Source organism: Artibeus jamaicensis, unplaced genomic scaffold, assembly GCF_021234435.1.
Source record: "Artibeus jamaicensis isolate MK-2021 breed Jamaican fruit bat unplaced genomic scaffold, CSHL_Jam_final contig_519, whole genome shotgun sequence".
Classification (NCBI taxonomy): domain Eukaryota; kingdom Metazoa; phylum Chordata; class Mammalia; order Chiroptera; family Phyllostomidae; genus Artibeus; species Artibeus jamaicensis.
Window position 1 is genome coordinate 11190393 of NW_026521871.1, and position 23905 is coordinate 11214297.

Consider the following 23905-nt stretch of genomic DNA (forward strand, 5'->3'; position numbering starts at 1 on the left):
TTCAGAGGAGCCCCATTCTCTGCTTCTACTTCCTCTGTCACTTGAAGGCTACTTTCTCCGGGGCAGTGCTCACCCCAGCTCATTGCAGCACTCTGTGCAAGATGATTAGCATTTTTGCTTTCTAAACAACACCCTTTCAGTTCTAAATATAGAACAAAAAATTAACAACAGACCAACTCATTTTTATACTTCCTTTTATACAACCAATTTTTTCCTTAGATCATAATATGCATGTCTCTTTAATTCAATTTTGGTTGCATGTGCCAAACTTTATGAAAAGAATCAGATTAAGTAGTGAGCTGCCAAGAAAATATATAACATCATGACTTGATATTAGGTATTAGGCATTTTATACTTCGTGCACTAATGACAGGAGATCATCTTTTGTCACTGAAACATTCATTTATACAACACTTTGTGGGCCTAGACCAAGTCCTCGAGATCCAATAGAAATAGACGTAGTCCCAGTCTAAGACCGATGACATGGGACCCAGGGCAAAATTAAATTATGGGGGCTATTGTTCAAAAAGTATTAAGGATTTCAAGGTGGCAACAGCAGAGCATTAAGCCAAGCATGGGACCCTCTGGGTGTGAGTCCGTGAGCCATGGCATGGTAGCATGGCCGTGGACAAGCCCTGACTCTGCCATGGGGCACGTGTATTTAGTAAAGCAGCCAAACAATAAGACAATACCACGGATGAGAGTGTAAGAAATAGATGTTAGTGCTCAGAGAAAAGGAATACTGTACCATGGGAAAGCACGATAGAAGAATGTGGTCCTGGCTGGGGCACGGGGGACAGGGAGGCACACCTGAGTTGAAACGAAAGGTGTGTTTATTGTTGAGTAATGAACAGGAGCATCACAACAAATAAGGTAGCATATATATATATATATATATATATATATATATATATATATATATATACACACACAGTCCCTGGGGGAAGGAGAGTGGTACCCTATCCCAGAAGAGGCCCAGGCGTGAAGTGAAGACTGAGAGAGATTAGATGCCAAATCTCAGCAGGGCCTTGCAGGCCACGGGAGGATTTCCATCTCTAAGGAATGTGGATGGCAAGCACACAGACTGACTCATTCTCCATCAGCTGTGTGGGTCCTTTTCCAGGGCCCTTGTCTCCCACATCAAGTGACTGATGGCATACCCCTTGGCAGAAGGAGAGAGACGCATTGGCCCAGAAAAAGCCCAAGCTTGCAGTGAAGTCTGAGGCTAGCTGCAGGTTTGGAGAAAATATTTACTTTTATAACACCAGAAGCAACAGAATGATTTTGTTTTTAATTTAAAAAACAAAGCATTCCCCCTCCTGCAAAGCAAATGCCAAGAGTATGTTCACAGTACATTTCTACACCTGAGGAATAAGCCTGGGTAAATAGTGACTGAGACTTTGCCACTATAATTAAACACAGCAAAGGCCTAGAGTGCCTCCTTGAACAATGGCAGAATGCTGTGTGCACATTAATTCCACAGTTCTCTGTGCCCAGAGTGTTGGACCAATCATCCTAGAAGCAGTCCTGCTGGCAGATCCCAGCCTCCTGGACTCTGCCAGGCTGTTCACACTTGATTAAATATTATTGCACAAAAGAAGAAAGAAGGCTGGGGTCTTTGTCTCCTGGCTACACACTAACAAGTCAGAATGGAGAAGAGTAGGAATTCAAGGCACTGTGTGATTGACCGAATTTTTTTAATTAGACCCAATAGTTATTCATTTTTTAAACATCCTCTCCCACACTCATGGAATTTGCTTTTTTGGTCTTGAATCTTGAGGTGTACTGATTGTTCTTAAAATATAAGTTTTCTTGAAACACTGCATAGTAAATAGATATAAATAGCCCTTCAAATTTGTAAGAAAATTATTTTTTATGCCAAACCTGCTTTTTTTTCTTGAGATACTCATCTCAAGTCGATACAAAACTCAAATTTAAAAATGCCTCTTTTGACTCTTTCAATACATGGTCCAAATATTTATCACAAATTTTTTAAAAACTAGACTGTGTCTCTTATAACTCAACAGGAAGTAGTCCATTGATAACAGAAAAATGCATCCATTTTCAGAGTTCAACACTGTGTCATTGAGTGAAAGCAGGAATGCTGTTTTCAAAAGAACAGAAACAAAATAAAAACATGCTCATCTGACCATCACGAGCACATGTGCTCCCTACCAATGGCATATGGCCTTATTATCACTGCTTCTTCCCAGCCTCTGACTTACAAGGTGGTCACTGGGAGTTTCCCTATCAGCACAGAATGAAACTGCATTGCAGACATCATGCTCAGTCTTACAACCAATTCATATCGTCCACTCTTCTTGTAATGTTTTTTTATTGTTGTTCAAGTACAGTGCCATATCTTTCACTCTTTTAAGGTATCTCCAAATCCTTACGTTCTAGGATTCTAACACTACGAAAGAATAGTTCCCTGAAGCATCCTTTTCATGGGAGCCTCTTACAAATGGGTCCATTTCAGAGGTTTTTAGAAGAATTTTCACAAAGCAGTTCTGTGCCAGCCAGAATGTAGATAAGGGATTACCATGGGGGGGGGGGGGAGGCTAATCTGCAGTAATTTAAGCCACAGGGAGCTTCTTCTGCTAAAAACAGGAATAAACTAACCCTTTGGTCAATGCAGTTCACAGAAGGCTCTCAATGGGAGGAAAATCCAAACCTAGAGCCAGAGAACTGAAATTCAGCCACCAACCACCTGGGCTGATTCTCATGAGGATTCTGCTGCCCAGGTGCTGGACCAGGCAGGTGTTTGATGGCACAGAGTATTTCCGACTGTGCTGTGGGTAATGTACATCCAAATTCCCTTCTACCAGCAGGTTATCCTCCAGTCACCCTGCATCGTATGTCATAAAACAAGACTAAACTTTTGTCTTAGAAAAACTTGTTTTAACATTCTTTCAGGCCTTCCTTTCTATATGTATTTCTATACGGACAAGTTTGGAGATGAGGTGACTTCACAGCAAACATAATGCTTTGGTGTCTATGGCTCTGGGAAGAGAGTCACGATGGCTTACAGTGGAGAACAGCCAGGAGGCACCTCTGCTTTTTCTCTGTGGCTGTGTCAGCAATAGCATTAGATGGCTCTCTTCATATGGGGCATCTCCATTACCAAAGGTAGACCTTGAGGCAGAAATATTCCATAAACGTCACTCTGAAAAGCTCCCTCTTTGCTTGAATTCCAGTCATTAATGTGATATGGAACAATCGTCATTTCAGAAAAATTTAAGTAGAGCTCTGTTCTAACTTTCTTTGGTTACTAATGACTTATTTATAAAGAATAAATCTTGCCCTGACAGGTGTGGCTCAGTTGGTCAGGTGTCATTCTGCAAAGAGAAAGGTTGCCAGTTCGATTCCTAGTTGGGACACATACGAGAGGCAACCGATGGGTGTTTCTTTCCCTCTCTTTCTCCCTCCTTTCCTCTTTCTCTAAAAATAAATAGATGAAATCTTTAAAAATAGAATAAATTTGTATCTTATAGTTCATGCTGTTGGAATGTAAAGCTATCTCTAACCTAGTTTGTCTCAGAGACATTTTTTCTATTCTCCTCCATGTCAACTTTCCCTACATCCTCACTGTAACCTTTCAAAGCTATCTGCCGAGAAATTAAAAGAATCTTGTTTCACTTTTACAACTAAGGAAATATAGAAAAACTAGTCGCTCTTTCCTTATAATATTCTCTGACAATTAAATATAGAATAACGTATCCAAAGGTAGATTTTCCTAAATTAGCTTTCTTTTATCTCTATTTCTTCCTGACTATTCATCAATCCATTTAAATACACATCTGCCCTCCCATCTGACCACCCACCCACCCATCCATCCACATACTTACCCTCCTATCTGTTCAACTCTAAGTACAGATGTTGCAGATACTGAAATTTGGAGTCAAAGAACTCATTCCCTTTGCCACTGTCATTGGGATTACTATAACTACTTTACACACAGCCATTCACCAGTAGATGAAGCTAAGGAAAACCGATTTTCTTGAGGAAATAAAAAGTACATCATAAAATAACTTTGTATTTCCTTTCCAATTTCTGTAGCTGTAAATAAAGCTTCATTCTTTAAGCTTGAAGGCAAACCCCAGAGGAGTGACTAGGAGCTCAGTGCTAAGAGACAGACAGCTTGCCAGCGAGATGAATGCATTTCATTATCTGGGGTTTATTCCATAGGCATAATTAGAACTCCTTTGAGAAGACAACTAATTATGTAATATACAACAAAATATGTGAGGATTTCACTTTGGCATTAGGCAGAATCTATGAAAATCTGTTTTAATTTATGATTTCCTATTAGAAGGGAAGCAAACAGGACAAGTCATCTCCACAGCAATGGCTTCTGATTAGTACCACCAGATAATATGAAAGCAGAGTATATCTTCCCCCTGGGGCATCACTAGAAAAAGGCAGCTTAGATCAGCCCAATATATTATTAGATGTCCCTACTGTCCTACAGAAACACAGCTGCAGGTATATTATTTCTGGCCGGGACAATAGTAATACGAGGGATCGGCAGAAACATCAAACGAACAATCTTTACTAGCTGGCTCGTTTTTTTCCTCTCTATACGTAGTCTGCAGGGAATAGGGTGATATGGTCCCAGCATCAGAGATTCCAGAAGAAGCCTCCTCTGTTGCAGCCCACAGTCAGCACCTCCATCTCCAGCCATCTCTCCTTGCTGAGCTTTCACTCTGACAAGGAACTTCAGCAAACTTGTTGGCCTTGTAGAGAAAGCGCCAGCCTCTACACCCCCCCCCAACTCCACTTTTTTCTATCTACAGGGGGTCTCATCTCCCAGTCCAGGCCCAAGTGAAGGCTTCGACCCTTTTTTTTTTTTTTCTGGAAAGCAAGGAGAGGAAAACAACACTGCATGACTCTCTAAACTGCATTCCTGAGAGTTTCTCAAGTTTGTTGTAAAGAAAGGCAAAAATGGAGTAACAGAGACATTTTTCAACAAGAGGAAAATGAGAGGCACTACCAGGCAGTTTCATCTGCAGGTAACTTATAAAGTGAATGTGATTTTCCCTTCCAATGTGATTGTTCCTTCTGAACAAATTAGCTTCAGATGATGCTTTTAAAAAGAATAGTGGGGAAGGAAGCAATCCAGCTTGTTGGGACTGCCAAGCAGCCAAAAATAGTTCAATAGATTTTTGAAAATTTCTAATGATAGAATATTTTGGAAGATGTAGATATGGTTTTCCAAGTTCAGAAAGGAAAGGTTGGGCCTTTAAGATACAAAGAAACCATGGAGAAAAAAGATGGCAGACACATGGCATGAGGGCCACCTCTGGCATCTTGTGCAAAGCAGACACTGCTCGCTGGTCACAGCCCTGTCCCTTTTCCAGCCAGATGGGCCCTCACAACTCTTCCAAAGTCAGCAATCCAGAGAGCCACTTCCAAAGACCTGAGCTGGCCCTCATGACTAAACCTTCTTTGCCATCTTGAACTCAGTGCAGACAGCTGGAGTTAATGAAAGAGTTAATGTGATTTTCCACTTCCCCGACTTGCTTTGAGGGACTCTGGTGAGAACTGGCCTGATCAAATCACCTTTAGGGAATGGAAAAATCTAACTCACCACACATGAAGGCAAGCACAGAAAGGAATGCTGGAGATGAACCGGGGCAGGCAGAACAGAGCTGCACACTAGGCGCAAGGGAGGAAAACACAGACTCAGGGAGGGAAGAGGTGGCAGCGGAGCAGCCATCTTCCTAACTGCGCACAGACGACCCATCTCTCACAAGTCCAGATCTTTGTCCCAGGGGTTCGGGTTCAAGGCCTGGTGCGCACATGGCAAGGAGGGGGCTCGGCCCCCATTCCCTTCTGCATCTCACAGATGTGTCAGCTGGTATGAGTTAGCCGGGCAGTGACCACATTTTGGGGAGAAATCATCCATTGATTTATCACAGGGGGCATAAATCATAAATGCATTTAGTTGTCTTCATCGCCTTTCTTGTCATCCTGCCCCTCTGAAGTAAAATTAAGAGGCAGATGTATTATCTGGGATCAATTCCAGATCCCTTTTGTGTTTAAAAAAAAAAAAAAAAAAGAAATCCAGGAAGGGTTTCACACAACCCTCTGCCACAGGTTGATCAAAGTTTCGGCGCCTGGAAGGCCAAGTCACCACACAGATGAAGTGAGAGGCCCGGTGACGAGAGGGGTGACACCCTCACTCCCACTAGCCCCTTGGGCCAGATGGGGTGGAGGATGACAGGAGTCCCTACACTGTCCCTAACAACAAGCCAACCTCCTCTTTAGCTCACAGACACCAAGCCCACAGAGCTTTCCACAGTGACCTGAGCAGGCCATCAAGGCAACGGGAGGAGAGATGGTGGTCAGTCACAACTGTAAATTTTAAAATTAAGTTGATAAAAAATCTGGTCAAAGCAAGAGCAGAGAGGGATCCTTCCAGAAAGGTCTAGAGGGCTCCTCTCAAATGCTTGTGCATTCTTAAATCTCATGTTTCCTCTAGGTCTTTTCAGGGATCCTGTCTCATTCCCTCCATTCTCCTTCTTCATGAGTTTTGTCCCTTTTCCCTCACTGGTTCCATGGAACACAAGATTCTGCTATGTGCCTTTTCTCATGGCTCCTGTAAGAAAACTAGGAAGGTGCTACTACCATTTTACAAATTAGAAGTTCAGAGGAAATTGAGTGGCTTGTTTGAGATCACTCAGCTCAAGACCCATCAAACTGTGCTTCTCTGTCCTTCACAATATGACTGTCAAACTCTGGGTTACCCTACTCTTGGTCCGAATCAACATTGAAAAAGTAGTTTCCTTTCCTGTCTCTTCTAAGTACTGTTACATATTCCAGCAAGCACACCTGCCCCATGGACCTGAAGAGCACTGGGCTTCAGGAGAGAAGCAAGGGCAGCAAGTCCTCACCTTGGGCCACAAGGTAAGATTAGCATATGCTTGTGCTGGCCTGAGGCTAAGAGAGCAGAGAGAATCAACACATGGAGGAAGTGAGGGCCACTGGGGGATGAAGGACAGAGAGGGCCACCAATAGCACCTTCAAGGAAAAACTGGCTCTTATCCAAGTCCTCTTGGATGAGTCCTTTTATCCAAGAGGACTTCCTAAACCCTTCACAGCTCTGAACCAGGCACCTTGTGTCTAATCCCTGCTGGATACCATGTCCAGCATTTAGCCTATCACTTTAGAGTCTTGTTTTGGTCACCATTCCTCACCTCCTAGGGCTCACAGGTAAGCCACTGGAGGGAGGTATCAAACACCATACCTGGGAGGCATTCCAACCTGCTAGCACATGGTCTGTGTTCAGTCTGCAGTGAAACATACACACATACACTCATTCATGAAATTTCATATTAAGTAGATACTCTGTGCCAATATATCAAGTGCTGGACACACAATGGTGACCGGGAGAGATATGGTATCTGCTCTCACGTGTAAAGAGTTAATAATCAAGTTAAACCCAAAATGAATGCTAATTTTAACTATAATCGATGGTGTCAGTAAGGGAAATAGCAAGTACTATGAAAGTCTATAACATAAAAAAAAGTGCTGGTCATGGGATGTATTGCTGACATATATCACATATATCATACATATATATATGATATATGTATGATATATACATATATCACAGCTCAAGTCAGAACTGCAAACTGAGAGATGTCCATGTGAGCCACATGCCTGTGCCTCCAAGAATTTCTTGAAGGCCTGGAAAGACCACCTCTGTATCAGATTTTTAACCCCCTCAGTGACTGGTGGCAGCAAGGGCATTCTTGGGTATCCTGTCTAGAAGCAGAGAGACCCCCAGCCAAGAATCTGAACCACACCCCTTCCTCCTGATGTCAATTCTAGCCTGAGGCAACTCTTGCTAGATTTTTTTGAAGGGGGTCTAGAAATTTTTTAATGAGAAGAGCTCCTAATAGGCCATTTCCTAAGTCAAGAGGAAGGAAAACAATTAGTATTTCTACAAGAGTTAAGAAAATTATTCTGTGAAGAGAAAACACTTCCAGTAAGTATCTCTTTGGCTCACACAGACATCCTTCCTTTCAAGTGTGAACCAGAACAAACTTCTCTGAAATTCTAAAACCATCACTTTTTGTGTCTGTCTCATTGAGGCACAGAAACAAATCATGTGAAAGCAAAATCAAAATGATCTAAATCTTAAAAGCCTTGAAGTTTCCATAAGTTCTCAAGGTCAGATTCACAGGACCAAGGGTTGGGAGTGCCAAGCCTCTGACCCAAAACACACTAGACTCTTGCCCCCAGCCAGGTTAGCCCTCTCCAAATCACAGGGCACCTTGGAAATTCGTTCTAGGGCTTGATGTGGCCCCAGAAGGCGTGCAGCCATTTAGCTAATCCTCCCTGTTCGTCTCCCTTTCAGGTTCTGTTCCAGCACAGATTTCCACAGGGGCCTCTTTGCTTCCTAGTGAGGCTTGCCAGGCAGCGGCTTCCTGCTGGACAGTCAACATGCAGCTCATATGCGTCTCCCCTAAAGAGGCCCCATTAGTCAGCACCATCAGCTGTTTTGTTTCCAAGATAGGATTCCTGGAGGAGTGAAGAGGCTAGGACAAAGTCTTTATTACATTATGGAACAGCAAACAGTGAACTGAAGTCAACTTTACTGTAGAGATCTTGAGAGGGAGTGGAAAGGCTCTAGTGGGAGGCTGTGTGCTGAGAGAAGAGCCCCAAGTACTGGGCTGAAGTTACGGCTCATGTTCACTGAGCCCCATAAATCTTCTCCCTTCATATTTTCTATGGAAATGATTAAGGTAAAGGCAGTCAGGCAGATAACAGGTCCACGGCCAACATCAGCTGGTACTGGGAGCCTCAGGTTTTATCCCGAAATGTGGGAGGAGGTAATTAATATGAAGGTCAGCCTTCAGAGAGTATTGCATTCCCCAACATCCACTAGAAGAAGGAGCTTCCCTTATGAGGCCTAAAGATGATTTCTCCAACAACAAAGTTAGCAAAAAAGCAAAGGGCTCCTCTGTGATGAAGATCTAGCATCACGAAACAAGCATGAAATGCTAGGAGGTGCAAGGCTCACAGCCAGGTTCTGAGTTGGAGATCCTTCTTTGTGAGCACTTGGGATCAAGTTTAAAGGGTAGGTCAATTCCTCTGTGCATTTAGCACTGAAAACACAGGCTGTTAGGGATTTGCAGGGGGAATATGGGAAGCTTGCCTTGACCTAAATCTATGTGTTCCTTCCCCTCTTCAACAAATGTTTCCTGAGCACCTGCTATGCATCTAATGCTGCATCAAGTACTAAGCTTTGGGGGAGAACCTAAAAAATGCTCTTGGGTCTACTAGAGAGATAAACATTTCAGAGATAATGATACCAGTGTTTCCCAGACATTCAAGGTGCTAGAAATTCCACTAGCTAGAAGCATTTTACCTGGGCACTCTACGTTCCCAAGGAAGCTCAGTGGGGGAGCCCTAGGTGGGCTATATCCACCCCAGAGCCTCACACCAGGGCAGGATGCTGGTGCACAGGTTAAAGCTAGGGCTTTTGAGTGGAGTTACTTTTTAACCTACTCATAAGTCAGTTTCTTCACCCGTAAAGGGATGTACTACTAGTATCTACACAGTAAAAGTGCTGAGAGGATCAAACAAGATGATGCTTCCAATGTGCTCAGCAAAGCACTGGGTAGATAGCATTCACTCCTTCCGTCCAAAGGCTCCCTAAGTGAGCACGTGTGTCAGGCACATGGGTGCATTGATGGACAAAACAGACACAGTGCTCTGCTCTCATAGTGCCCTGCTTCTGATGGGTAGGACAACAAACACAATTTACTTCCTCATGATGCTTATCTAATATGTTACAAGATGAAAAATTCTATCACTAAAAGGAAAGCAGTACCTAAGATTACTGGCAGTCAGGGACAGGGTAACTTTAAATCTGATAGTCACAGCGGGTATCATTGAAAAGGGGGTGTCTGAGCAAGGGCATAAAGGAAATGAGAAGTGAGCCAATGTGGAAATCTGGGTTAAAGTGTCCCAGGCAGAGGGGACAAAACTGCAGACCTCTGAAGGTGGCAGTCACCCAGCATGCCTGAGAGCAGTGGGCTATGCAGGGGCCGAGAGGGGTGGGCAGTGCAGAATGGGTCAGAATGAGCAGTCACCTCTCTTGGGACTTGGGCCTAGCCTTGGCATAAAGTGGGGAAACAGTCCAAGTTTGGAGGTTCACTGGCATGATTTACCTTTAGTTTCCAAAGTGCCGGGCTGCTGTGTGGAGAGCAAGTCATTGAGTGCCTACTTCTGATGCAACAAATCTGAGAATTGGGAAGACTTTAATTCTATCACAACTTCTAGACGGGTATAAGAGTGGCAGGGGCTGGGAAAACACAGCTGGCTTCCGGACTGTCTGCGCAAATGGGGAGGGGAGGCAAAATGGGTAAATGGGGTGAAATGTGTGGTGACAGACAGAAACTAGACTTTTGATGGTGAGCATGCTATCACATTTACAGATATAGAATTATGATGTTGTAGACCTGAAGCATGTAACATTATTAATCAATAGTACCTCAGTAAAAATATAAATAATAAAATTTAATCACCAAAATAAATATAAAATAAATAAATAAATCTATTTTAAGATGGTATTTGGAAAAATAAAAAAGGATTGAGCACTTCCAAACCCATTCAATCAGCCACCTGTGTTCCCAAACCTACCATGCCAAGTTGTACCCTCTTCTGTTTAATAGCAGCACAGGCTGCCTGAGGACCTTTGCACACATGCATCACCGAGCCTGGCCCAGGATTCCGGCAGACTGCAATCTCTTCTCTATCACTAATATTCAACAAGCACTTGCTGTCCCCAAGGACTTGATACACTTGGCACTACTCATTTGCCAACCCCTCCTCATAACATGCCGGGGGGGGGGCAGCCTGGTTCTTGTCTTCACCCCCACCAGCCAGTTCCTAGATGAGGAAACTATGCACAAGGAGATTCAGTCACTCTCCCAAAGCCAACGGCTCAGAACGGTAAAGTCTAGACACCTACCCCAGCAGGCTGAGCCTTGACCGCCACGCCAGAAAAGGGTGCCTGATAGAAAAGCAACACTACTTTCCAAAAATATCCTTTGTACATTTCACTTACACAGGTAGTCTGCTTGTCTGAATTGAGAAACACTAGCTCTTTTGTATCATTAATTAATGATGTTGAATGATCAAATAGATCTCAGTACATTGATAGATGCTCGAAGTTTTACTATAAAGGATGCTGCATGTATATCTATTCAAGAAACAGGTAAAAGGCAAGGCCTAGAAGTGATTTTAAAACGCAGCTGAATACTTGAATCTTCTTATCAGTCAACTAAGACACCACCTAAGATGAAGCTAGATTTAGGGATTAAAAAGTACTTTCTATTTTCCATATCTGAAAAGATATTGCTACACCATCTTGAATTCAATCTTGGTACAAGTACGTTTTAACTGTAACAGCTAAATAAAACAGTTTGAATGACACAAGTCGTTGTCAATCAGGGTGACAATGCTGATGCTACAACATCGTGGGTTCCGGCCACTCGGCGCCCAGCACTGAGCGTGGTAACACGTCAGCTTCTTTAATTCTGAACAAAACTGCAAGGTGTGTACAATTAGCCCCATTTTACAAATGGAGGAAACAGATTTGTTAGCATCTAGATACCACCCTCTTTCCAGGAGGCAGCACTGCCTCCCTGCCCCCACCCAATCCCCAAGAGCCGTACTCAACAGTCCAAGAGAAATAAAAACCCAAGAAACAAGAACTTGACAAGTCATTAGCCTGCAAATAGTGCCGAACCTATTCAGCAAGCTCCCGATTATGATGGGGTGTGCCATTAATAAGCTAATGCACCTTAGCACCAGGTCCAGGCTGGGCCTGGGACTCTGTAACCTCACTTCTGCTCTGCTAGCTGCTTCAGGTCAGCCTCTGCCCATAGGGTCAGTAGGGGAGGCCGTAGGAATGGAGGAAGGAGGAGGGACTTGCTTCCTCTGGTGTGCTCCTCGAGTTGCCAATGCCACCACTCCAGCAAGGCTCTGTCCCAGCAGGGATAGTTCATTCCAGCAGCAGCGAACAAAATTCCTTTGTAGTTTTTCCAACGCTCATTCCCTTCAGAGACCCCAGCACCCCTCTCAGATGCCTGGGTCCCGGTCCCACAGAACCCTGCTCTGGGCTCAGACACCGCAGCTCCTTCCAATCAAGGTGCCCTCCTCAGAGGTCTGGGGTCCCAGTTCCCCAAGTCCTCTCCTCTTAGCTTCTGAGCTTTCACAGCCTCTCCTCCCCGCCCCTCTCCTTCACCACCTCTGCCAGCAGCCACAGGGGTGGCAGCTGTTTCCTGACATTGCTACTTCCATGATACCCGAGACTCCTGTTCTTGCCCTTTCTGGTTAACAACTCTTAACATTAAGTTCTCTCATTAAAATAACTGGTGGGTTTCTGCCCCTGTCTGGATGCCGCCTGACCCAGTGGTGACATAACCGCTCCCAGTGCCATTTCTCAGAGTGCTTCCACTGAGACAAATAGTCTTTGCCCGCAGGGCCGTGGAGAGAGCACAAAACCCCTCATAATTCAAAAAGTGTGGTTATGAGCCACCTATCAAAACGCCAATTCTGGGGCTGCATCTGCAGAGAATGGAGCTCAGGAGACACTTTGTGCAAGTCGTCTAACGCTGTCAGCTCCTCAGTGTGAGAGCACAGGTGTGGAGGCAGTCCATCGTGGCAAAGGATCAGAGCCCCCAGCAAGTGACAGTCTCCCTGAGCCTGAGCCCCTCATGTGGAAGAAAAGAATGGCAATAGGAGTGTCTATCCATAGGCCATAGGATGGAGCTAAGAATTAAATGAGAGGAAGCAAGTAAAGTGCTTGACTCTGCCTAGCATGGGGGCTGGTTTGGGTGGGGCCATCCTGTAGGGTAGTGTTTGACATCCATTGAGTGATGGGGGGGTCACTTGGAAACGTGCACTGTCCCCACGTGCTCTCTGCAGACAGTGGTGTATGGGTGCAGGGGAGGTGCCACTGAGGCTGTCTGGAGCCCTGACATGAACCAGTTTTTCCGTGGCCGGCAGCAGCCATGCACCAGTGGGCCTCATTCCTAACTTGTCTCATCATGTTCTTGCCGGAGTCACAAGATGTCTAATATCAGCAGAAGTAATTAAAAATAAACTGGGAGACAGCGAACCATTTCGACTCTTCCCTTGGCGGTAAGGGGTTTCCTGTCATACTGTTGACTGACCATGAGAAATGAATGTTCCTGCTATTTTCCTGAGACAGCTTTAGGATTTATCACCCTGGAAAAAACACAGCAATGACACAAACTCACCCATAACTTTCAAATCAAAATGGGACTTTAGTCAGGGAGGGAGAGGTGAAAAGAGGGAGAGGACAGAGAAGTGTAACCACCAGCTGAGCTCTGAAGTAAATCACAGTAAGAAACATGACCATCTTGGAGCATTCACAGGAAGAAGAAGAAAAAACCTAACCCTAGTTCCCACCCAACTGCAAATGGTTTTGATGAGGAACATCAATACCAAAACTGTATACATAGCCCGAGACCATGATTTGTAGCCTGATTCCCCACACAGTAGTCAGAAAGAACTTCTAAAAACAATCAGCTCATGCTTTTCCCTGTTCAAGAACCTCCCATGGCTCCCCACTACCCTTGGACCACAATGTCAGCTCCTTATGGTGCCCACTAAAGGCCAGGGGATCTGGCCCCTGCCTGTCCTGCCAGCCTCCCCCACAACATTTCCCTACCCTAACCATTCCAGCCACCTGCTCTTCACCCAGCCCCTCATACACACCCAGCTTCTCCTCCTCCTCAGGCCTTTGAAAATGCCATTGCCTCTGCCCCTCTCCTCCACTCTTTCCACTCCCATATCCTCTCCTCAGAGAGGCTTCCCTCAGCCTCCCCATTCTCTGTCTCTGGCCCTTGCTTGTCTCCTTCAGAAGATTTACCATGGTTTATAGTCAGCTGGTCTTTTCACTTGTTATCTGTGATCTGCTTTCTGCTCTCCAGGAGCTCCTTGAGCTTCCATGTCAGCCCCGTACTCCTGGGCTCTGGTACAATAACCTAGGACAAGTGGGCCCCCAATACATGTTTTGGATGAATGAATCACCCCGCATAGCTACTTCCTTTTATGTACTTCTTTAAACAGCCCCTGCCACCCTCAAGCCTCCATGTTAATTTGCTCCTATGGGTTGATGTACAGACAGAGCCATAGTGGAGGTGGGTGTGGTGGGAAGACATTTGGAGACCCCTCTTCTATGAGCGGTATGATCTGAACTTCTTCCCCAGGGGCCTTTGGTCTTGGGGAAATCCCTTCTCTTCTCAACAGACTCAAAGAAAGGCAAAGGAAATGTTTTGTGAAATCATTTGAAAATCCAAATTATTCTACTTTGCATGCCCTCTAAGTTCCTCCATGTTCTAGCAAATAGCAAGATTTCATTCTTTTTATAGCCAAGTAGTGTCCCACTGTATATATGCACCACTTTTTTATCTACTCGTCTATTGATGGGAACTTGGGTTGCTTCCATATCTTAGCTATTGTAAACAATGTTGCAATGATCATAGGGGTGCATGTAGTGTTCCAAATTAGTATTTTGGGTTTCTTCAGATATATATCCACAAGTGGAATCTCTGGGTCGTGAGGCAGATCCACTTTTAATTTTCTGAGAAATCTCCATCCTGTTCCCCACCCTGGCTGCACCAGTCTGCATTCCTACCAGCAGTGCACTAGGCTTCCTTTTCCTTTACACCCTCACCAGCACTAACTGTTTGTTGATTCATTGATGATGGCCATTCTGCCCAGTGTGAGGTAACAGAGAAAGACCAATACCATATAATTTCACTTATCATGGAATCTAAGGAGCAAAATAAATGAACAAAACTGAAATAGAGTCATAGATACAGAGAAGAGACTAATGGTTGCCAGAGAGGAGGGGGTTGGTGGACTGAGTGAAAAAGGTAAAAGGATTAAGAAGTACAATTTATAGTTACAAAATAGCCACAGGGATGTAAAGTACAACATAGGGAATAATACTACTGTAATATTATTGTTCCCCATGTTATAATATAGGGAATATAATGTTGGAAATGACAATATTGTAATATATTGTCAATAATATTGTAATAACTATGTATGGTGCCGGGTGGGTGCTTGCATTATCAGGAGGGTCAGTTTGTAAATTATGTAATTGTCTAAACATTATGCTGTACACCTGAAACTAATATAAAATAATATTGGATGCCAACTATAATTTAAAAATAAGATTTAAAAATATTACAACCCTAAGGAACTAATCAAAGTTACACACAATGAGTTATATATAAGCATGTTTATCACAGTGATACTTATAATGGTAAATAATTGGTAGCAATCTCAATACCAATAAAAGTAAATAGATATACAATATTATGACAAAATATCACTTGAAAGTCAGAGACAGAAACAATGTAACTTAGGCAAGAAAGATGAAAAATTTCCTTGCAAATTGCTTAAGATTCTTTAAGGGTTGGATTCTTAAGAGAATAAGCGCTAACTCAGAAATTCTATTTCCCAAATGGCCCATGTCCCATAGAAAAAGGAAGAGAGAGGAATTGCAGAACCTTTCCACACTTCCTAGCCTCTAGAACTTGGCATGCTTGAGGCTTTAGCTTCCAAATGATGCCAAGGGAGGGAGGCCTGGGGCAAACCCCCCACAAGTGCTCCTCCTTGGAGATCCACAGACATCAGCTTGAAGGACAGGTATTCCCAACAGTATTTCCAAAAGAGCTCCAAAGCCAGGCCTCCAAACCATTCTGTGATCAAGGGCTTTCCTTTGTCTCCAGATCAAGAGCTGCTTTTGCCTCACTCATCCTTGCCTTCCTCCCCAGGCCTCCACGGATCCTCCAAGGGCCCCAAGCCCTGGTTATCCCTCCAGGGCCTCACAGCTGCAGACCTCGCTGTTGCTCTAAGGCGACCAGAAACACAGAGCACACAGAGCTGAGACAGAATTCATCTTTGAAGTCCCCTGTCCTCTTAGAAGAGGGAAATCACTCAGTTACCCCCAGACAGCCTCTTTCAGAGGCCACACAGTGCCTGCAGTCCTGATGGGTCCTGAGATCCCCAAACCTCTGACATTGCACAGACCCTCATGCACTTCGGGATGAGAAGGCCAAGGAAGCGAGCTTATTGTCTGGGTGACAATATGACTGGAATGACAGATCACTTTGTCTTGCTTTGCCCTCCAGATGTCTGTATCCTGGCTAAGGGCATAGCCTTAGCATTCGATGGCTGGGCTGCCATTTGAGATCCATCAAACGCTAGTTATGAAGCCATGAATCAGTTATGTAGCCTCTTGCTGCCTCAGTTTCCTCATTTATGAAAAAGTAGATAGTAATAGCACCCACCTGATGGGTTTTCTGAGCAAATATATGTGAAGCATTTAAAACAGCACCTGACATTCAGGGCTCCATAAGAATAGCTCTCTTTAGCTTTGTTATATATATTTAAGTATAGAACACCAGCTGAAAGCATTCCCTGGTTAAGGGAAGTGCTGGTGCAGGTACATATACTGAGCATTCTAGAGCTGTCCACAGAAGGATAGATAGTACAGGACATCTCACAGGGACAGAAGGGGCATTGTGTAACCCAAACTAAAATAGAGTTATGAACCCATGTGTAGGTCAATTTTGGCCTCACCATGATGGAGGTTCCAAGGGTCTCATCTTATTTGGGTTTAGGGAGTCTCTGCTTTCCTAGGTCTTGGCAAAGAGGAAATCTGGTTCTCTGCAGGTTCCTGTGACTCCAGCAACCTAAAAGCTGTGACACTCTGCCGTATGCCATGTCACTATAAAACAGGGTTCCCGGGTAGTCAGGGCCAATGTTCATGACGATGCAACATTCCAGACACTGGGTGCAGTCCCTGGCTGGGAGCCTACAGCTCGCTCTTCTTCTGAGTAGTCTGTCACCGTGCACTGAACTCCAGCCCTGAGGGCAGTGCTGAAGGAGAAGAGGGAGGACAGAAAGGACTAAAAAAAGCGGAAGGGGTAGGTCCCCACATCAAGGAGAGGTACCTACAGCAGAAAGAGAGGTATTCGCCATCAAGTCTCCACCCTTTCTACCATTTATAATGTGGCCACTGTAGATGTTCAAGTAGAAGAGGCAATGGAAACACAGGAAGAAACTGCCCTCACTATTTTGATTTCAGCCAGTGCCTAAAATTTTGGGGGCATCTCAATGACTTTCAACAGCACACTAGTCAATTTTTTTTAGATCAGTGGTTGGTCAACACATGTTTAAAGAGCCAGCTAGTGAATATTTCAGGCTTTGTGGGCCACATGGTCTCAGTCACAACTATTCAACAGTAGACTACATATACACAAATGGGTATAGCTGTGTTGCAATAATACTTTATGGACCAGAGATCTGTACTGTATATAACTTTCACACATCATGAAATATTATTATCCTTGGGGGTTTTTTGTTTGTGTTTTGACCATTTAAAATGTGAAAAGCATTCATTTGGAGCTCATAGTCTACACAAAGTAGGCGATAGATCAGATTTGGCCCATGGGCCATAGTTTGCAACCCTTTCTTTAAGTCACTTGCTTTCCATTTCTTAGTATCCACTCTGCCTTGTCATCAGGGGGAGTAATGGTAAATAATTCCATGAGGATTTTCTTTAGTTCACCTGGCAGAGCAACTACATAGGTGGCAGGTAGGGCTGTTTTTTTCTAATTTAAATGTAGGCAGCTTTATTTCTTGGTCAGATCCTGAAATGAATCCCTTTCATATTGAGAAGTTCATATTTTATTCCAAGTGTGTAAGCCCTGCTGTGAAGCCACAAGCCAATGGATATCAGGCAAAAGTAAATGGCATCCGATAAATGAATAAATAGCTCCTCATTTCTGCACTCAGAAATAAAATGCTGGCAAGGGACACATTGCATAGGCAATCGCTGCCTTCAGAGACCCATAGTTAAATCACAAATAATGCATTCCTTCTTCCTACTCCTTCTAAAGTGATTTATTCATCAGTTTCCTTAGCAAAGCCCTGGTTAGGTGGTAGATAGATTTTTAAAATGATACCCACAGTGCTCCCCTGGCCTGCTCCCTAATTCCTCCTCCGTTCCCCTTCAGTGAACCCAGTTGCCATACTGTGAGGAAGTCCAGACTACTGTACTGAGGAGAGAAAACTTACAGAGTGGCCCCAGAAGATTAGCCGCCATGTGGAGAGAGAGGCTATAGTGAGGGGAATCGAGGTCGCGCAGCCAAGCTCCCAGCTGCATGCAGATTAACTAGAGACCCCACCTGACACCATGTGGGGCAGAATCACCACACAGTTAAACTACAGAACTGCAAGAATTGTAATAACAAGTTGTTATTTTAAGCCACTTGGTCTGGGATATTTTATAGTATTGCTGTATAAGTGATTGTCTTTCCTTTCTCTCTTTTCCTTGCTTCTTTTGCTGCATAACAAGTTACCAAAAATGGAGTGGCTTAACTCAAGACACATTTGTTATCCCAGTTTCTTTGGGTCTGGAGTCTGGATACAGCTTAGCTGGCTCTTCTGTTCATGGTCTCACAAGGCTGCAATCAAGGTGCTGAGTAGGCTGTGTTTCACCTGGAGGTCAGACGAAGAAGAATCTGCTTCCAAGGTCATTCAGATGGATAGAGGGTTCATCTTTTTGTGGCTACAAGACTGAGGGCCCAGCTTTTTGCTGACTGCTGGCCAGAGGATGCCCGCAGGCCCTAGAGCCTGCCCTCATGTCCTTGTCACAAGGGCTTCTCCAGATAGCCACTTCATCAAATTGGCAGGAAGAGTCTCTCTGCACTCAGGGGGTGTCCAGTCCCTCTTTTGTGGGTTTTCAATTAAATAAGGCCCACCCACAATAATACCCCTTTTGATTAGACCAAACCAACTGACTTGAGACCTTGATTACATCTGCAAAACTCCCTAACCTTTACCATATTTTATTGGTAGAAGCAAATCAGAGGCCCCACCACACTCAAATCGAGGAGACTACACAGGGCATAAGCACCAGGAGGCAAGAACCAGGACACTCTCCCAGGATGTCTCTGCCACACTCAGCAGAGCTGGGATACGGGGCATGGTGGTGGAACTGTTCGGTCTCCAAGGACTCACCAAACCAATGAAGATGAAAAGTAGGTCCAGAGGTAATTACGATACTGGACATAAAGCTATGCTTCCCTTATGACAATTCTGAGAGACTCTAAAGTTTAGGGTTCAGGCAAAGAGAAAGATGGCTTCTGACTGGAGGAGAAAAGGGGAAGCTGGGGGAGACCCCAGAGAACAGGCCGAATCCCCAAAGGATGGGTAATACAAGCCACACCTTTGAAACAGCACCTGTTAATCCACACCTGTTAATCCAGAACGGCATACCTGTGGCATGTTAAGCGCATGAGTGGGAGGGCTTTGGGGCAGTGGCACAGTGCTGAAGGTCCTGGCCAAACAGAGCCTGCATCTGCTGCCTAAGGAGGCAGCCATTTCGCAGTTCTATCCATTTTCTTGTCTTATGAAAATGCTGGTTGTCAAGTGTACCCATTTATAAGAAAAACTAAAACTTAAAATTTTTATATACTATAGCCAGATTTTTTAATGATAACCAGGAACTGGCAATATGTTAAACAAAGTATGGGCCAAGAAACATATACCTGGGCACTGGATTTGGTGAGGGAATGCGTCCTTGTCAGGCGGACAGAGGGAAACAAAAGTGACAGAGCCCACTGAGTAACTAGACACTGCAGCCTGGACTCTGTCTCACGACAGCGCTTCCCCAGTGCGGCTCTTCACCCACAGCGAACGCATCACCTGGAAAATGCACACTCCCAGGCCCTGCCGAGCCCTGCTGAATCAGAAACACTGGAGATGGGGAAGCAATGCTTGTCGGGACGAACCCCACAATGGTTCTGATGCTCCCTCAAGTCTGAGAAAGGCTGCCTGTGGGGCTCAGGCTGTAGCTTTAAAATACTTTTTCCTTTTCCTGACTTCATTTCCTGTTCCTATAATCTGGAAGGTTACCATCTACAGCATGCCATGATGCTCTACTAAATAGCCAATGTTCAGAAGAACAGAGAAAGATGACTCTCCAGACATGGCCCATCATCTCACTTTAACCCAGGGCTAGATCACACTGGGGTTTTATGTGCATTTATTACCTGAACCTTCACGGAGAAGCCATCATGAAGAGAATATGTATAAGTATGTCTACATGTCTATGTACAAGTATACAAGTATATGTATATGAATGTCATGGAACTCCCTAGAATGGAGCAGAAAGGAAAAGTATTCTGCTATTAAATTTGTAAAGATTTTATTTATTTAATTTTAGAGAGAGGGGAAGGAAGGAAGAAAGAAAGGGAGGTAAACACTGGTGTCAGAGAGAAACATCAATCGCTTGCCTCTCATAAGTGCCCAGACCTGGGACTGAACCCACAGCCTAGGCATGTGCTCTGACCAGCAGTCAAACTTTTCACTTTGTGAAACTATGCCCAACAAACTGAGCCACACCAGTCAGGGCATGGTATTAATTTTTAATCATAGGAAAAGACCCTCTTGCTACAGAAAGAAATCTGCTTCTGCTTGATAGTACTTTTTAAGCAGATGAAACTTTTTGAACAATGTTGAAATTTCTAAGACCCTGGTTCCAATTAGTCCAAGGAAGCACCTGGCCTAAAGTCAATATTGTTCCTTTGGAAAGATATGTTGAAATTTGTATCTTGTCTGAAGAATTACGACTTTGCAGCCTGCATCCTATGCCTCTCCCTGTACATAATGCCATAATCTTTAAATACATATATTCCTGGGCAACTGCTCTGCACTAAGTATCACCAAGCAGAACAGATTCATGTGATTCCGAGCATGAGACTCATATGACAACACATTTGGTGTTAATGGAACTGCTTATTAAAAGGCTCCTTCACCTTATTCATTTAATATGGTCCTAAATAATTCAAAATATCCTTGAACAGGCTGTGAGAAGTACCCATGACCCTACCTACACTCACTGGTGCCACGGCCTCCCTGCCAGCCCCTCAGTCACTCGGCCACCCCTTGGGGCTGTGCATGTGTGCCAGCCATGCACCCACCACCGGGCTGTATGCTGCAAGCATGTATGATCCTCCCTTCACAATGTACACATTTACCAGGAATGAACTCTGTTCTCTGCCTATCCCTGGAAATCATCACCTGAAATACAGCATGTGAAATCACCTTGTCCAACAGTGAACACCCGCCTTATTCAGGATTGGATTCTAAAGTCAGTGCTTATTGCGAGAGTTGCATTCAGCCAAATTTACTCCTAGGTACCTCAGACAGGTGCCATGTCAGAGTCCTACACTCTCTCAGTGAGCCCCGCCCAACGAGCTTCTCTTCCAGCCTCAGAAGTGATGGCTGTTTCTCAGAGGCAGCCTCAGGGGAAGACGTTGGTGTCCATGTACAAAAGGAATGCGTCTTTAACAACCAGACTCACACTTGGTGAGCTAAGATGACTACACATGGGGACCAAGAATGAGGAACGGAATACGGAACATCACACGCTCCCTGAGGGTACATGCTTCCCTGCATACAGCTGAGAGCATAACTGTCATGCCTCCTGTTTCTTTTTGCCAAGTGTGTATAGTTAATTCAATTACCAGAAATTAAATATTCAAAGTATAAAAAGCAGGATGAACTTGTTCTGGAAGCTCTCCCACACCTATAGAGACAGTCAGGGTGGTGCCATTGCCCATGGGATAGAAAAGCACCTTTGTGATGCCCCAGGTCGGCACCTGTCCAAATGACCTCCTTTTCCTCATGAAATCCCACCATCTAGGTAAGATAGTGGTCACCAACTGCCCATCTGCCAATTAGTGACCATTTGAGAAATTTATTTTATGAAAAACATGGATTACTGGGCCATATCCACAGAGATTTTGCTTCTGTAGGCTTAGAGTAGGGTCCATGTATCCATGACTTAAGAACTCTCCCCAAGGAATTCAAAATGGCTAATAGCTTGAGGAACCTCTGCATTAAGACACTCAAAAGGCACCCAAAACGTGAATATCCATTATTGATACCCTAACACATAGGTTCATCAGATAAATGAATGTCAACTTGGAAAATGGTCATTAGAATGAAGAACAGACTTTGACATGGGTGGGAAACAGCACTGGAGGGGTGGGGATGGACCGCAGGTCCTGGGGGTAACAAGGGCTCAGGAAGGAACTGTGGAAACATGGGAACATAGGAGGTGGCTGCAGGGCTGCCGGGCTGACCAAACACATTGAACACGTCTTTACGGGTTTCTTCTCTCCTCCAAGAATGTTTCATTTTGAGAAAAAGGAAAGCCATAGCTGCGTTTTGGTGAACAAAAAAACCTGAGGCTGAGAAACCATAGGTTATTATGAGACTAAATCTACACAGGGCACTTATCTGTGAACAACCTGCTGGCTTCAACACAGTGAAGATTCTCTGTGGACTGCACTGCATGGCCAGCAGCCGCATCCACTTACCTTTCGCTCTGGCCAATTGTATTTTGCAAAGATTGTGTCATAGGTGTCCACGGCCCCATCGGTGATGAGCATGATGGCCTGGCTGCAGATGCTTCCTTGTCCTGTGTGGTTGAACTGTGGGAAGAAATAAGCACAAAATAAAAACCCCACCAGGGAGTTCTGTGTGTCCATGAGACTTTAGAGGCAAGAGGTCTTGGGCTTTGGAAGCCCCACAAAAGCAACGTGTGCACCAGAAACCTGGAGCCTACGTTCTAAGCCTTTCCCCTCACGTGAATCGCCATACTTACTGGCAACTGAGAACAAAACACGGACCGCAGAAGGGATTTTTGGAAGACACGCATAAGGTGGGAAGTGTGATCTAACACAGGTACCTCTCCCATCTCCAAGTGTGGACGGCACTTCAGAACACAAGCCCAGAGGAGCCGGCGCAATAACGCGACAGAAACATGTTATTCGGGCAGCAGACTATGTCCCAGGCAACATCTCTTCCAAAATCTGACTCTAGTTTGAATGGGCCTAATGGGTAAAAGTTAACTATACAATAAAATCAAGGAGGTTTTGGACATATAGAGAGTAAAGTCAGGAACATGACAATTCCGGTTAGAAGTATAAGCACCCTTTTTTAGGGTTTCTTTTAAATCTATACTTGTTAGCATGTAATGTTTGGTATTAGTTTGTGTATGATAAACTAATTAGTTTATGATAGTATGTGCAGCATGCTGAAATTCCAAGATTGTGCGCTCTGGTGTACAAAACCCTAAATTTCTTCAGCTTTCAGTTTTACATAACGTTTTCACCAATCCCAGCCTTGGTGAAGGGTAAGCTAGGGTGACCGACTGCACTCACCAGAGCTTCGTGTGAAGAATTCCCTTAATGAATGTTATTAATGCTGCAATTCAAAGCACCACCATGTTCTTGAAAAAAAACCTACAATTACATGGTAATGCCAAGCCATGGGAAACACACAGGGAGACTTTAACCTTCAGAAGTGAAACTCCATCCATTATAATCTATGAAGTTTATTCTCATATTCAAAAGTTATTTATTGAAAGCCCACACAATGCTGGCAATATAACATAAAGAATTCCTTCTCTCATATAGTTTATATTTTATTTGAGGAAACACATAAAAATGAAGGAAGGGAGCAAATAATGTTGTATGTTTGAGCATGGTGATGCTAAGAGGAAAAAACAGCAGAGAAAAGGGATAAGAGGTGGGAAGGGGGTGACTTTAGGAAAAACAGCCAGGGAAGACCTCACTGAACAGGTGATGTGTGAGTAGTCCCTGAGGAGGTGAGCGTCTGTGGGCAGGGCACTCCCGGGGCAGACAAAGCAGCACATCCGATGGCCCTGAGTGGGAGTGCACCAGCACACTCAAACTGCGGACTGTGAAACTGGCAAAGGTGAGAAGCTGCTTTTGAATTTGCCACTGGCTCCTGGTGAACCAAA

General features: G+C 44.3%; 1 protein-coding gene across 1 annotated transcript in view; it reads right to left on the minus strand.

The window, feature by feature from the left end:
• The window catches only part of CACNA2D3 (calcium voltage-gated channel auxiliary subunit alpha2delta 3), an 864587-nt gene that overhangs the window by 392249 nt on the left and 448433 nt on the right, over positions 1–23905 (minus strand). The window contains exon 11 of the mRNA XM_053669475.1: positions 22458–22571. Within this exon, the coding sequence (XP_053525450.1) occupies positions 22458–22571 (114 nt within the window). The remainder of the gene's footprint in view (positions 1–22457; positions 22572–23905) is intronic.